The sequence below is a fragment of the Barbus barbus genome, assembly GCF_936440315.1.
Source record: "Barbus barbus genome assembly, chromosome: 35".
NCBI classification, from domain to species: domain Eukaryota; kingdom Metazoa; phylum Chordata; class Actinopteri; order Cypriniformes; family Cyprinidae; genus Barbus; species Barbus barbus.
The window spans coordinates 16879802-16894926 of NC_136763.1; the positions used below are offsets into that span (position 1 = coordinate 16879802).

At 37.5% G+C, this 15125-nt stretch overlaps 1 protein-coding gene across 1 annotated transcript in view; it reads left to right on the top strand.

Moving 5' to 3' along the window:
- Positions 1–1014: 1014 nt before the first annotated feature.
- LOC306855420 (leucine-rich repeats and immunoglobulin-like domains protein 1) overlaps positions 1015–15125 on the top strand; it is a 42435-nt gene continuing 28324 nt past the window's right edge. The window contains exons 1-2 of the mRNA XM_079394130.1: positions 1015–2119; positions 12810–12881. Coding sequence (XP_079250256.1) covers positions 1929–2119; positions 12810–12881 — 263 coding nt within the window. The 5' untranslated portion in view covers positions 1015–1928. The remainder of the gene's footprint in view (positions 2120–12809; positions 12882–15125) is intronic.

The following is a 15125-nucleotide window of genomic DNA, read 5'->3' on the forward strand; positions in this document are numbered from 1 at the left end:
GGTCCAGAAGTTTAAACTGATTATTTAAATCAAATCAGTGATAATTCATAGCTATGTTCCATAAAAACAATACAAAAAAACCCCAAAAAAACACTAATAGCTCTACTCACTATAAAGTTTCACTTTAGGTTAAGATTCATACTGTCACATGTGTAAATGCAGATTCAGTGCATACTTTTTGTAAATTAGAGTTGTCTTTTTCTAATTTGGATTTGAAATATTGTTATAGTATTGTTTTTCAAGTTCACTACTGATACTACCCTTCAAACACTAAACTGTGTCTCTTTATTGCTCTTTATGGTCTCTTGACACTTGTGTCACTTCCAAGTTATTTGTAAAGCAAATGATTTACAATCGGCACACTGACAGATAAATCATATGTGAAACAATGTCAAGAGCCCTCTCAGAATAGAAAGCTAAAATACCTTAGTCAAATGGCATTTGGGTTAAAGAGAACAAAATGTGGGATCACTTATTTGAATGGACATATTTATCAGCAATTTGGCTTCAAGTTTATGTCAATATTACATAAAATCCTTTTGTTGTTGTCACTCTAAGGCTACTTTTTAATTGATGCCTATTTGTCAAGGAATTCAGCATGAAATAGAAAGTTTTATGTAACAAAGAAATAGCATTTTACAAATTAAATATTTTAGCTTTTCTGTGTCAGAAACAACACAGAAATGTGAACTAGCATAAATAAATACATAAAATAAAATAAATAAAATGCAGAAAGTAAATTGTTTATTTCACTGGATTTACATTTTTACTATAGTTAATTATTGTATTATACTATATTATATATCTAGTCCTGAACATTGTCCCTTTAAGACGCGATGAGAGTGAAAGGAGGCGGAGCAGTTTCGCACTCTGGGTGGGAAAGATGGGCGGGGCTAACGCGATTTGACTGACAGCTGAGCCCTGGAACGTCCAAAGCAGCCAGTAAGAGCCAGAGTTTGGCCGTCAATCATTCTCCAAGCACCAATCGGAAAGCAAAACTAGGGAATCTTTATCACTCCCGATGTATCCAACGTGGGACGAAAGAACGTTTGGATAAAAAGAAAGTAAAGTCCGGGAGGGGGAAAAACAAGCGGTTGGAACGGTCAGAAGTGCGAGGTGAATTAGTGAATTATCGGACCGTACAACGAGCTCAAGATAAAAGCTTCCCAGTTCCTTCAAACCGCGCTCAGGGCTTCAGGAGAGAGAGAGAGAAGGAGCAAACCGAGCCGCAGAGTTCACTACAGTCGGACGGCTTTACAGGAACTGTTTCGCTTTAAAAGTGGTTTATTAATATGTGATCCAAACGCCTGCATTCGCAGTTCGGAAACTTTATATCAAGTCCGTGAAGAAGCGAGAGCCTCAAACTTTTTTTAAGGAGTGCGGTTTTTCCTGAGGAAAAGTTTCTTTAAAGCGATCCCAGATTTTCTTTCAACACGCTCGTATGGAGTTAATGGACACGATCTACTATGTTTTTACTTTTCATAACAACGAATCACTTGGGATCGGCACATTATAATAACTTCAGAAACACCGTTGACGACTCTTCAAACTACATTTGATTCAGTGGATCTCTCCTGCCAAAACAAAGCGCCTGTCTATCTCCCATCCAGAGCCCCTTTCAACCTTTTAAGGACAACTGCATTTAGTTTTGGCTTCTGGACAGGTTTCTAGTATTGCCTCGTCGTGATTCACCTTTGATTTACTTTCGTGGTGGAGCAGGGGAGTTCAAATTTTATTGTGGACCGTTTTCAAGTGCAGGACTCATGCATTGCCCAAAAGCAAGGCAGTGTAACTTGATATTACCTTTGGGTAAACAAACAACTTAATGAAGGCGAATTACTCGGACTCTGAGAAACTCAATAGGTTCGAGCTGTCCGTTTGTGGATGAGAGAGATCAGTCGTTAAGCGCTGAGACAACTGGATACAAAATGGCGGCGTGGCTGGGACAGATGGGATCACTTTCATATCATGTGTTTTATTGGCTTTTGACGCTGGGACTGTTAATCAATTATAGCACACCGTGTCCTCAAAACTGTGCGTGTACGCTTGATACGACCGACTGCAGTCATTTAGACATTACTGATGTCCCTCAAGACTTGCCTAAGAGCACTGTGCATCTGTAAGTACACAAAACTGTCCAGCCCGAACGAAATATACATTTAAAACATTATTCTCTTCAAAATATCATGCTTTAAGTTCTTTAACAGTCAAAATAACAAGTGTCATGTCCTATATAATGTTTTACAATGATTTAAAATTACTTAAAAGTCCTGACAAAAGTTTCTCTTTCCGTTAAAAATCATGAAAGGGTATTGGTTATAATAGTCTCAGGCCTGGTTGTGACCTGCTAGTTACTGTCATAAGTTTGGAAACTGGCAGTTTTAGAAAGTCATGAAACAACGATCACAATTGTTTATTTGCTGGAAGGTAATTTTGGTCCTTAAAACCCTCATATTTATAAATATTTTTTGAATATAGTGCTAAAAAAAACAAAGGATGAAGCTCATAATAATGAAAAATTCTCTTAATGGTTGTATTCAGAGTTTGTTTACCTATTTTACTTGAGTATTCTACAGCTCTGACAGGCATCACCTTCAGTTATCCTTTTCCACAGGACATTTTCATAAACTGTTGCCATAATAATGGAGATTAGTGGTTTTGACATTATATTTGGTCAGGTTTATAGATTATGACTTAAAATGAGTTATTTTCTTTATAAGTGCCCTATACTAAGATGGTAGATCCAGTTAGTCGCGTAGTAAAAACTGAGAACAGTGGCAGTTGTTATTTTTATGGTGATCTGTCATTTTATAAACTCCCAGATATATATGTGTGTTTAAGATTAACATCACACACAAAGTATAAAGCCATTTTGATAACCGTATTTTCTTAATATTTCTCCTCAGACATCACTTTTATATCTTTTTGGGTGTTAGGTGTTAATGTAATGTATCTGTGTGGCCTAGACAAAGTTTCTAAGGTGTTATCTGCCTGTGTGTTCAAGATCACAATCATCATTTTCAAAGGGAGGGATTTTACTGCCCAGTATTATCTTTAACACCTTTACTGCATGTTTCATCTCTGCGAAGATACCTGTTTTGTCTGTTGAACCTTACTGTTCTTGTCAGGTTTAAAAGATGGTTATCACGCACAAATTGCAACACGGAAGTGTCAACTGAACTCATGAGCTATCCGTTTTGCATTTTATATCACCCAATTCGCCAAGTTTTAGTCAGACTTAGTCCTTCGTTGGACTTTATTTGAAATGTATGAAGACACAAACCCAGAGACAACTTTTTAAAGACGAGAAGCTTATTAGTTGTAACCGAGGGTGGCTGACATAATCGTTCTTTGTCTGATAGGACCGTGCAACATTCATTATGATATCAGGCTTTAGATGGGAATGATTGGGCAGGTAGCTCTGTTGGTGTTCTGCCTCAAGGACTGTCTAACCTACTGCTGAGTAATTTGACCTGGTCTGCCTGAGTGCTTTAGTCTGTGGCCCTTGACTATACCATTTAAATTCATATAGTAATCTTAGTGGGAAGCTAATGTGACATATTTCAGGATATTCAACGAGACAAAATCTGGGAGATTAAACTTGATTATAGGATTGGTTGGTGAAAAGTGGTCTCTAAATGACAGGTGGTTGGAGAAAAGGGGTTGAAATAAGAGGGTGCGTTTACATCAGTAAAGTAGAATAAATCATTAACAATAAGAATAATTAAGAAAGTAAATGAGCGCAAATTCTGTTTCATGTTGACCGTTTCTCAGCTACCGATCAAATTCAATTGCAGGAAAATCGGGGCCATGTTTGTCACAGACTAAGCATGAAGTGGCAATAAATAACTGATTTATTCCATATTACACAGTTAAATTGGCATATTAAATCATTTAAAGTGTCTTGTTTCAAACTAGTATTAGAAGTGGTTAAAAGCTTTGACAGTGCTTTTATTGATCAGGTGCAACCGGCCAACAGGTGATATACATTTCCTCCTGACTTATATATGGTCTGTAAAGCGTAACCACTTTTAATATTCAAACCTTATTGACAGCAACAGCATTAACCCAAAACAACTTTCTCCTTGTTGTTGTTAACCAATGGCTCTTTGTCTCTCAAAAGCTTAAGGCAACTGTGGTCTGTCATAAATGCTGATTATTTATTCTCACTAATCCCTACAACTATCCCTATTCAAATGTCGCTCTTCATGTTCAGCGCTTTTGTACGCCTTTCTGGCAACTGACAAGCAGTCAAAGCACTAGTGCTTGTGACATCCAAACCCGTTGCTTGCGTAACCACGCCGCACAAACTCGCCCAAGGAACGTCAAACCACGTTTTAGGATTTCCATGAACTAAGAGGCATGTTCCAGCATCTTAAGGTCCCTTTATCATCTGCTTTCATGTTGACAGATCCAACAGAAGCTGGATTTTAAAGTTATAGGCCAGAGATATTTTTTGGGTTGTCCGTCTGCAATATATCAATCAAGAGTAGAAAAAGCTTTGGTTGGAAAAACCCTGTGGACATGGCCTGAGTATAAAATCAAGCCTTAATACCTTCCAGTTGTCCAAATAGTTTCTCCATACTGCCCATTTTTTCTTTCTTTCATTTAATGGTTCCCCCATGGCTTGCAGAGACCATGATGACGAGTCAGAAGCAGCGAGGTGTTGGCATCGTCAACTCGCACATGGTCCTTTGTGGATTCAAGTTAACTTTGAGATATGGGCCTTAAGACTCTATTAAGATAAAGACTGATGGAGTTATTCATGTGAGGGTTAAAGGAATAGTTCACCCAAAAATTCTTTCTTTTTTTGCTGAACACAAGAAGATATTTTGAAGAATGTTGGCAACTAAGCAGTTTTGGTGACCATTGACTTGCATTGCATGGACAAGGAGACATTTTTAGGTTTCACAGTTGAAAGTAAGTCATACAGCTTTGGAAATAAGTAAGGACGGATAAATGATGACAATTAAATTTTTTTGGGTGAACTACCCCTTGAACCTGAGTGTGGAGGAGATGTCGAATTAACTGATGAATGTTATGAGTAATCGTATTGGCTTCACTGATGCATGACACAGTCCTCCAAACTCTCCATCTGCGAATTTAAAAAAGTTGTCTGCATTCCTTGTGAATTAAATTATTTTATTTAAAAAATGTTTCCTGAATCAGATCCATCTGAAGTGTAGAAAAATGGAGCAATTTTGGTTTTGATATGGAAATTTCTGTGTGTCTTTGGCGTCGTGCATTCATCAGGACTGACCCTTTAAAATTCAGGATAAATGAGATCCGTTTTTGATTAAATAGCTATTTGATTTTGTCTGTTTATTCAGTGTGCTGTGAAGACCGAGGTGATGGAAACAGTTTGGCTAGATGTAACGAGCTGTATGAGTCTTACTTCTCAAAGTAAACTACAACGACCCTTTGGTGGCCCTCCTGATTGTTTTGAAAGCAGAGGTGGTTGGTTTGTATGAGCAATCTGGGTTGCCACATGTGCGAGTGTAGTTTGGTCACCCTTTAGGCTTGGTAAACAGCCCGCCAGATTTTTCTCACCACCGCGAAGGGGGTTTGATGTGTTTTTTTTTTTTTTTTTAATGCATTGTGGGGGATGGTCTTTTCTTTACGGCCCCTTTCACCTGTTGTGGAGCCCCTGTGTAAACCTGAAAGTTAAGGGTGTGGTGCTTCTTTGGCCAGGCTACAGAAGTTAGTTCAATGTCACGGTCCATTGCTTTCTATTGATGAAATTTCTAGATCTAGATCCATTGTTTATTCTTTCAACGTGTGGAAACCAGTCAGCTTTATGTCTTTAGCTGTCAAACTCGTTTCGATGCTTGTTCATTTCGTTATCTTAGCAGTATGCTTTATTAATCCCGTTGCTGTAGACTTGAGTCACGCTCAAAAACAGCAACTTGCATTCTAGATTTTTGACAGCATAACACAACACATTTAAAAGCTGAACTGGTTTGCTCCAGGTGTGTGTGGTAGCCTGGAGCAGAGTTTGCTTGCGTTATCAGATTGTGAGTTAAAGGAGTGCCTTGCCGTGTTTAGCTTGGCCTGCAAGGCACAGAGGTTAACGGCATCTTCCGTTAGCACTGCTCTTGTGGAGTTTCCATGCATTCAAGGACATTTTATCCATTGATTTATGCCCAGGCCTTTCCCAGTAGGCCAAAATGTGAGGTTTTGTCTGTTAATGCGCATAAAACATGAAACTAGCGATTTTAATGGTGAGCTGACAGAGCGAATATCTTCAGAAATGCTTGTGTTTGCTATTTGGACTAGTTTAGATGTAGACAAGTGTTATGTCTGTTAGGGGAATGGCAGCCACACTAGTACCAGAATCTAAAATTCCAAAAGGATCAAACAAATATTCCAGATTCTCTTTCTGTTGAGACGCATTTGAGCACCACCTTCTCTCCCCTCCTTTGTTTAAGTGTCTACAAAGTGATGGATGACTCATCTGTGAATTCTGTACATCTGGTAAGAGTTTAGAGATCTGGAAAAGACATAAAAAAGAGTGAAAGAAAGGGGAGGGGTGAGAGAATTGGAGAGTAACAGGCCTTATAGAGTACCCCCAGCACATTTGGTCTGGAGACTAAAATCACCATATAACATTCTGTGAAAGCGTTACTGACAAACTACCTCTTAACCCCATACTGCTTGTAGTTTCCAGAAGTTTTATGACATTATACCATAATGTGCAGGCATAGAGGTTGATATGCTAGCAATTTTTGTGATCAGGAAAATTAGTGCAAATTCACAACTGCTTATTTCTGTAATGTTTTTGTTTGTTTTCTCTTGAATTGAACAACACACCTTTCCCATGTTTAACGGCACTACTGCTGTCTAATAATAATAATAATAATAATAATAATTTCATTTTAGTTAAAGTTTTAGTCATTGTTGTATATGTTTGTCATTTTTATTTTTATTTAATGTCCATAGTTTTTATTTTATTTAAAATCTTTATTATTTGAATCTTTATCATTTTTATTTTAGTACATCAAGTTAAACTAAATGAAAGAAAGTGTGTGCTTTGGCAGCTAGCTGAAATGAAAGAAGTTTTAATAGATTTTTAATAATTTGTTTATTTTTAAGTTTATTTTTTTTGTTAACTTTACTAACCCTGGTCTATATTAACAATAATAATAATTGTACAATATAATAATTTTAAAATTATTGAATGCATATAGACTAAATATAATACTAATAATATAGTCTGCTATATTTGGTCACGATAGATTGTATGTAAATGTGCATAAAATATATATTTTCTATTTAGATGATGTATATGATGTGTGTGTGTGTGTGTGTGTGTATGTATGTATATATATATATATATATATATAATATACACACACATACATACATACAGTATCTTTGCTGTGTTTTAATTATTCCCTGGTATGTACATGTATAAATTTGACTCTGCTGGTCATACAGCCAGCCCCACAAAATTTAATTTGATATATGTTTTATACAGTATATGATGAATATACTGCTGAAGTTGACCACTCTGAAGTTTCCGGCTAAACTAGCAGTGCAATTACTCCAGAGTTTTCCTTTCTGTTAAGATAATAAATCGTATGCAGGGCAACGCTGTAATCTAACAATCACTTGTTCTGTTCACTTTGAAGTTTTCTGGAACAATCTGTCACAAGCTGATTTGTAACTATGCAGGACGTATTTTCACTCCCTGGGTTTTCGTTACAAGATTAAAAATGATGAATTGAAACAAATGTGTATATAATCAGGTGTGAGCATGTTAGACTTTTGCCTGGCATCTGTGGTTCTGGTACTGACTCGGCTTAAGGCAAGAAGAGACCTTTTTCTTACCAGCTCCTGGGCCCAATTTCTGTCATCTATTTTGTCTGAAAAATGCGTCGAGTTTGTTTTGGATTTAAGCTTAATGTTAGTCTAATTTCTTTTGTTTGTTGGCTTTTTTTTCTCATTTTTAATTTTGAAACGTTCTCTCCCACCGTGTAACATTCACTTCCTGATGATCTTTATCTCATGATCTTGACTCTAGATTCGATACTCTCACTCCCTTTACTGTGCTTTGTTTGGACTGTCAGCAAAAGCTCCTGGCTTCACTATCGGTGGTGTTGCCGGGCTGTAAATGCTCTTTATGGCAGGAAACGGAGAGAAAGGAGCACAAGCTGCTTTTGGAGAAGCAAGTGTCTATCCGTCTGGTCTCTCGCTCTTTGGTTCGCTCAGTGCTGTGACAGAAGAGTTATTCTTTGACTAGTTTATGGCCCTCTGAAACAGGGTGCATTAAAGACGCTTCTGTCTTCCAGCTGCATCATAAAGCTCCATCATTGACATCATTTCACACTTCCAAAGACCGAAGTTCACACTCCGCTTATCAGCGATAAAGATAAATAGATAAAAGTCGTCTCTTTGCCGTTCTACTCACAAAATGGCCCTTAAGGGAAAAACTGACATAACAGAGTCATTTTTATTGTTAATATAACAGGCGATAACTGTAACATATATTATTTCCAATACCTTATTGAGCCGGCAGTTTGAGCTCAGATTGATGACGACATATCAACAGGTCCATGTTGTTTACACTCAAATCAGTGTAACTATATTTGAAAGTATTCTCATTAATGTTCAGTATGATATTGGGAATTTGTTTTAGTTGTGTTTTTCCCCCCTCTGGTCACTTCCTAAATGACTTTGACCTTTGTTAGGTGTGTGAATGTTCTTGTACCCTTGGTTTCCTGGCATAGGAAGCTGTTGGCCGTTTGCCTTCAAGTTTAATGGAAACGAGATAAATAGACATCAATGGCTGTTAGAGCGCAGTTAGATTGGAAGTCATTATTGTCATTGCTATAAAATGGTTGAATAGCATGTAGAAGTGTGTAAGCTCGCTGTTCTCACTGATTTTGAAGTGAGCTGAACAGAGGAAGATTGGATAATTCTTGAATATAGCATTATTAGAGCTGGAAAAGCATATTGCACTCACCTTTACTTAAAGGGAATTTCAACTACGCTGACTTTCTTAACAATCCAAAAAAAGTGTTTCTGGTTTCCTCTAAGGGTCCAGTCGGCCTGCTGGACTCTCTGAGGAAGAGAAGAGGCGTTTGTTCAGTTCAGAGTAAAGACTAGGGTTTCTTAATGGTTTGAATCATAATAGGAATGAAACAAATAGTTTAAGAATAGAAACGTGATCATATCGTCTTTGCAAATAGCCTGTATGTACACAGACAGTCATGTTTAATTAGTTGACTTGTGCTACTTTTTTCATTGATTTCTTCAGATTTCTGGCAATATTTCTAGACTTGATATGCAATGATATACGGAAGATGTTTAGGAAACATTAGTTGATTTTTTGCAATGTGCTGAAACATTCAAACCGAGTGAAACCATTATAAAGACCCCACGATACAACTTGATGTTTGTTATTTTGACATTTCTGTTCAAACAGGAAGATGAGGTGGGAAATATCAGTAGGCTTATATTCCTGAACTTGAACTTAATATTCATCAAAGAATTCTGAAAAAATAATGATTACACAAACATATTAACAGCTGTTTTCAACATCATATGACAATGAAGACTGGAGTAATAGCCATCAATGAATTGCATTTATAAGTAGGCCTATATTATTGTTTTTACATGGAAAAAAACAAACAAACAATCTTACTGACCCCAAATGTTAATAGTGTGTTTTTGTATACTGACCCTAAACTTTTGTGCCTCAAAGTTAACAGACATGGACTAAAAGTCACAAAAGCCACATTTTGGCTCATTCTTATAGACTTTTAAATCAGCCTCATAGAGCATTAGTTAAGCCTGCTGTACGGTTACAATGACCATGTGATTTATGCCCCAAAGGTCAGCCTGAAGGTGTGAAAGTTAGTGTTATCTGATAAGATAACGCGGTTTAAACAAAGTGGAGCCACTGCGAATTAAACACGGTGATTTCATAAACACTAATTTTCGGCTGGTAAGGCATTGGTCAGTTCTCCAAGCATCATGAGGTCCCCATGAAGACTGAGGTGATCTAGTCTGAGCGTTTTGTCTGATTGGCTGTATAACAGTAAAACATTAAATGACTTTATTTAATGACTTTATTAGCTCCGCCCACTAATGACTGACAGAGCTGTTGGCAAACACATATCTTAGTCCAGATAAATGGCTTAACTCCTTTTCAGCCCTTAAAATTCTGTAGTGGAAACTAATGAGCATTAGTCAGTAATGGATGTGTGTGAAAGACGAGATTGTCGATTTCATTACTCTCACTCTCAACAATTTGCAGGTTGGAAACCGCAGATTAGCGACTAGCATTCTACATGACTTGCATGATTTTCTCGACAGTGTTCGTGCCCCCTGGCGAGCCTCTCAAAGCCTGTAATTTTTTTTACTTTGCTTTGGTATAATTAGGTAATTGCCTCATGGTACAGGACTGCAATTTTGCTGTGTTAACCTCTGTCAGACGATTGCCTTGAGGGCAACTCACCCTGTGTTATTATCTCCGTTGAGCCACAGAAGCATTGTGACAGTTTTGCCTGTTCAATGTAACCAAGTAAAGTACTAAATTGTGTTCTAGTTTATGTAACTTTCCCGCTTGAATTGGGACAAATTGAGCTACTAAGAGTGATTAGTAAACTTTTTCCTTTTGTTTATTCCTTTTTCAGTATACAATCCCAGTTTGAGAAGGTATACAGCCATTGTAAATCTAGTCTGTTCTTTCTCAAGTTTGCATACATACGGGTTCGCGGTCTGCAGCTGACAGCTCGGGGTGAGAAACAGACACATTATATAGTGTGTTGGGTAATTCCGCTTCTTTACAACCAGCTGTAGCTCCACAAACCTGTCAAAATCAGCTCAGCAGACGGAAGAACAGCCATCCAGTTGTTTCTTTACAAGTGCAGATGAGCTGCCGATTAAAACGTTTAACACTGCTAAGTGGAACTTGATGGGTGTGCCATTGAATCTGTTATTCAGGGAGTTGAAAATAATCCGAAAGTCAATACATGGTGTTTGCAGGAACGAGCAGCTTTCTAAACGGACTTTCCAGGTGGACGCTTCATATTACGCTGTGATTCACACACGTCGCCCCATAGTCTTATAATGAAAGTTTAAAGTTGCAAACTGTTTAACCTGGATTGTTCAAAAAACATAAATATATACAAACAAATATATATTTGCTGAAACATTTAGCCCATTTAACCTGGCATATTCCTTAAAGAAATACTCAATTATATTTGAAATATTGATAATAAAAAGAAAAATTTCTTCTACCAAATTAGCATACTATGATTTCTGAAGGATCGTGTGACACTTAAGACTAGAGTGATGATTAAAAAATTCAGCTTTGCATCACAGGAATAAATTACATATATATATATATATATATATATATATATATATAATTTATTTGTTAATTTGTAGTAATATTATACATTATTACCATTTGTTGTATTTTTGATCAAATAAATACAGCCTCGGTAAGTGGTGTTGGAGAATAATTACATGAAATGTAAACGGATGAGTTAATTCGTTACAGTTTCTGGAAGAAAATGTGTAATTAAACTACAGTTACTTATGAAAATATTAACAATTACAAAGGGGGGTCACATTTGAATGTTTTCACACACACCCATATACAGATTTAATTGATTTCTTTCCTGAATTGAAATGTATTTAACCTAAAATATATATTTTCTCAAAGTAAAAAGAGGTGTTGAAGTCTTTGTGGTGGCTGTGCGTTAAAATTAAATTATAATCTTAATTCAAGCGATGAAGGATTTTGAAAGTCTGGCAGTGATAAGTGTTGAGTGCTACTGTAAGGGTAACCATGCCTGGTTTAAATGTTTGAAAATAATTAATTGTTAAACATTCATTAGAAATTTAGAAAAGTAATCAAATGTAATCAGTTACATTACTTTAATAAAGTAATTGAAATAGGGCAATTTGTAATCTGTAACCTACTACATTTCCAAAGTAACCTTCCCAACACTATTCGTGAGTATAAGAGACATGGAAAAAAACAACATTAAATGATCTTACTGACCCCAAGCATTTAAATGGTAGTGTATATATGAATGTTTAAAAAGGTTGAAATCAGAGTTATAGCCTAGAAGTATGTGCTCCTGACTTGAGTCTTGGTGTTAAAAAAAAATGTTGGGAAAAAAACAGTTCAAATCCAACCAACCTGCATCATTTTCCTTATCTCATTCATGTCTAAAAATAATAAAAATTTTAGAGAAAAAATTACTGCCAAGTGCTCCTGTAAAATATCAAACCAGTCATTAAATCCCCTTTTAAACCAATTACTCTTACTATAAACAATGCAGAATGAATGGTGCAGCCCATCCAAAAGGAAAATCTGAGCATGCAGTAGCTGAGGAGAAAAGGAAGAAACCACAGCTGACAGGAGCTCTATAGATCACAGCGCCATCAATCTCTGACTTTTCAGCAGGGAGAGCAGGAGGCCAGCGCTCTGCCAAGCCCAGTCTGAAGCTCGCCTGAACCGCACTGAAATAAAGATGACGTCCCGCTAAATGAGGCTGTTGATGGTCCTGATTTATGGGCCATAAGTGTCGATATGACACGTTTCACTGATGAACCGGACTGATAGATTGTCCGGAGTGTTGTTGAAAGCTGCTGCTGGCACTGTAGATATAGTGAGACGAGAGATTTAGGGTGCTTGAATGGGTCTGCTCGCGAGAGAAATGTGACCGTTTTCACATCACCGCTTTTTACAGAAGGAGTAGAGTTTGTCGACTGTTATGAGTGCCTCAATAAAGTGTTTTAATAAATTTCTCTCTCTCTCTTCCCCCTCCTTTTCTCTGTTCACTCAGAAATCTGAGCCACAACAAGCTGGCGGCAGTCGATATGGACATCCTCTCCAATCTGCCCAACCTGAGAGAAGTGTGAGTAGAACAGCCCCGTGTCCCCAGTCCAAACTCCTGTAGATCTGCCCAACGTCAGCTGTAATTCTGTCCATGATAAAAAAAAAAAAGTAGTAAATTAGCATGCTAGTAACTTTTTCAGGGCTGTAACAGAATGTTCTAGGGTGTTGTTGGCCTTTACAACGCCAGTGTTTGTTTTCAGGACAATGGTGTCTTAATATTGGTCTTAATTCGGCTTCATTCAGTTCAAATCCAGCATAAGAAGACCAGCATAAAAACCTGTTTGTTAGAAGTGAGTAGAAGTGCTGGTTAATGTTACGTGTAAAATCACTTCTATACTTGGCTAGAAAACATTCCCACAGCTAAAGCCCCATAGAGAGAGGCAATTGAATGAAGTACATTAAATGGTGTAATAACATTAATTACAGCCATTAGCTACAATCGGTCATAAATCATTTTAAAGCGTGCTGTCAGTGCTATTGGATATTTAAGCACTTTTGCTAGTGGCTATTGTCCTGAAAGTGGCGGAGATTGGGAATAAAGAGGTTTGCTATTATAAGCGCCTTCCATCATCACCCGACACCAGCCACTAACCTGCGCTGTAAATATTTAATACATCGAGGGACTGTGTCTGGCCCTTAGCCAGACGGGCCTCCTTTCCCTTTCTCTCTCTCTCTCTGTTTTGATGGTCGTTGTCAGTAAGACCCTTACCGTAAAAATCTATCTATCCATCTATCCATCTATCCATCTATCCATCTATCCATCTATCTATCTATCCATCTATCCATCTATCTATCTATCTATCTATCTATCTATCTATCTCAAAGTAATATTCAAAATCATGTTATTATTTCTCTCTCTCTGATTGTTTTCAGATTTCAGACTCAACCAAAGAAAAAGCATTAAATATAAATCTCACTCTCTCACTTGCTTCATATTAGCGGTCGGCAGCGCGTCAGAAACATTCCCTAAATATCATTGATACTAAAATTAATATAGCAAAACTCTTGCTCAATTCATATCCAATTAAAATTTGATTGTATGAAATGCAAGTGCATGCATTACGTGACCAAAACTTCATTGATTCTAGCGTGTCTCACATGCACATTTGCGCTTACTGTATTACATCAGCATGAGCGTTGATCAGATGTAAATAAAAGGTCAAATCAAATCTGAATTTATGAATGATGCACTCACCTGTCGATCTCTTAATACTTTGAAAATCAGGATGAGCAAGCGACAAATGCTTAAAAAGATTTGATGTGTTCCTGTGGCAACATGATTTAGGCCTATAGCAACGCTTGCATACAGGTGCAGTAAGGTCAGTTCCTTCACCTTTGTCATCTGTTTTTTATCCAAAGTAATGACATATTTCACTTCTACTGTTCTCTTTATTTATTAATTTTGGGTGCGCTGAGTTTCATCTGTTTGATCCATCGCGTTGATCTGTTGTCACATTTACCGGTTGCGCAGCAATTTGGGAAGCACTGCCACCTACAGGTGCATTTTGCAACTGCAGCGTATGAAATACCGAATTGAGCAAAATTATGATATCGTACCATTTGAAATATAATATATACCGGTATTTTTTCAGTATCGGTATACCGCGCATCCCTAGTCTGGTGAGTCTCGATTTCTGTTGAGACATTCAGATGGTAGAGTCAGAATTTGGCGTAAACAGAATGAGAACATGGATCCATCATGCCTTGTTACCACTGTGCAGGCTGGTGGTGGTAGTGTAATGGTGTGGGGGATATTTTCTTGGCACACTTTAGGCCCCTTAGTGCCAATTGGGCATCGTTTAAATGCCACGGCCTACCTGAGCATTGTTTCTGACCATGTCCATCCATTTATGACCACTATGTACCCATCCTCTGATGGCTACTTCCAGCAGGATAATGCACCATGTCACAAAGCTCGAATCATTTCAAATTGGTTTCTTGAACATGACAATGAGTTCACTGTCCTAAAATGGCCCCCACAGTCACCAGATCTCAACCCAATAGAGCATCTTTGGGATGTGGTGGAACGGGAGCTTCGTGCCCTGGATGTGCATCCCACAAATCTCCATCAACTGCAAGATGCTATCCTATCAATATGGGCCAACATTTCTAAAGAATGCTTTCAGCACCTTGTTGAATCAATACCTCGTAGAATTAAGGCAGTTCTGAAGGCGAAAGGGGGTCAAACACAGTATTAGTATGGTGTTCCTAATAATCCTTTAGGTGAGTGTATATTTACCCACTGTTAATGCAGAGGGACATG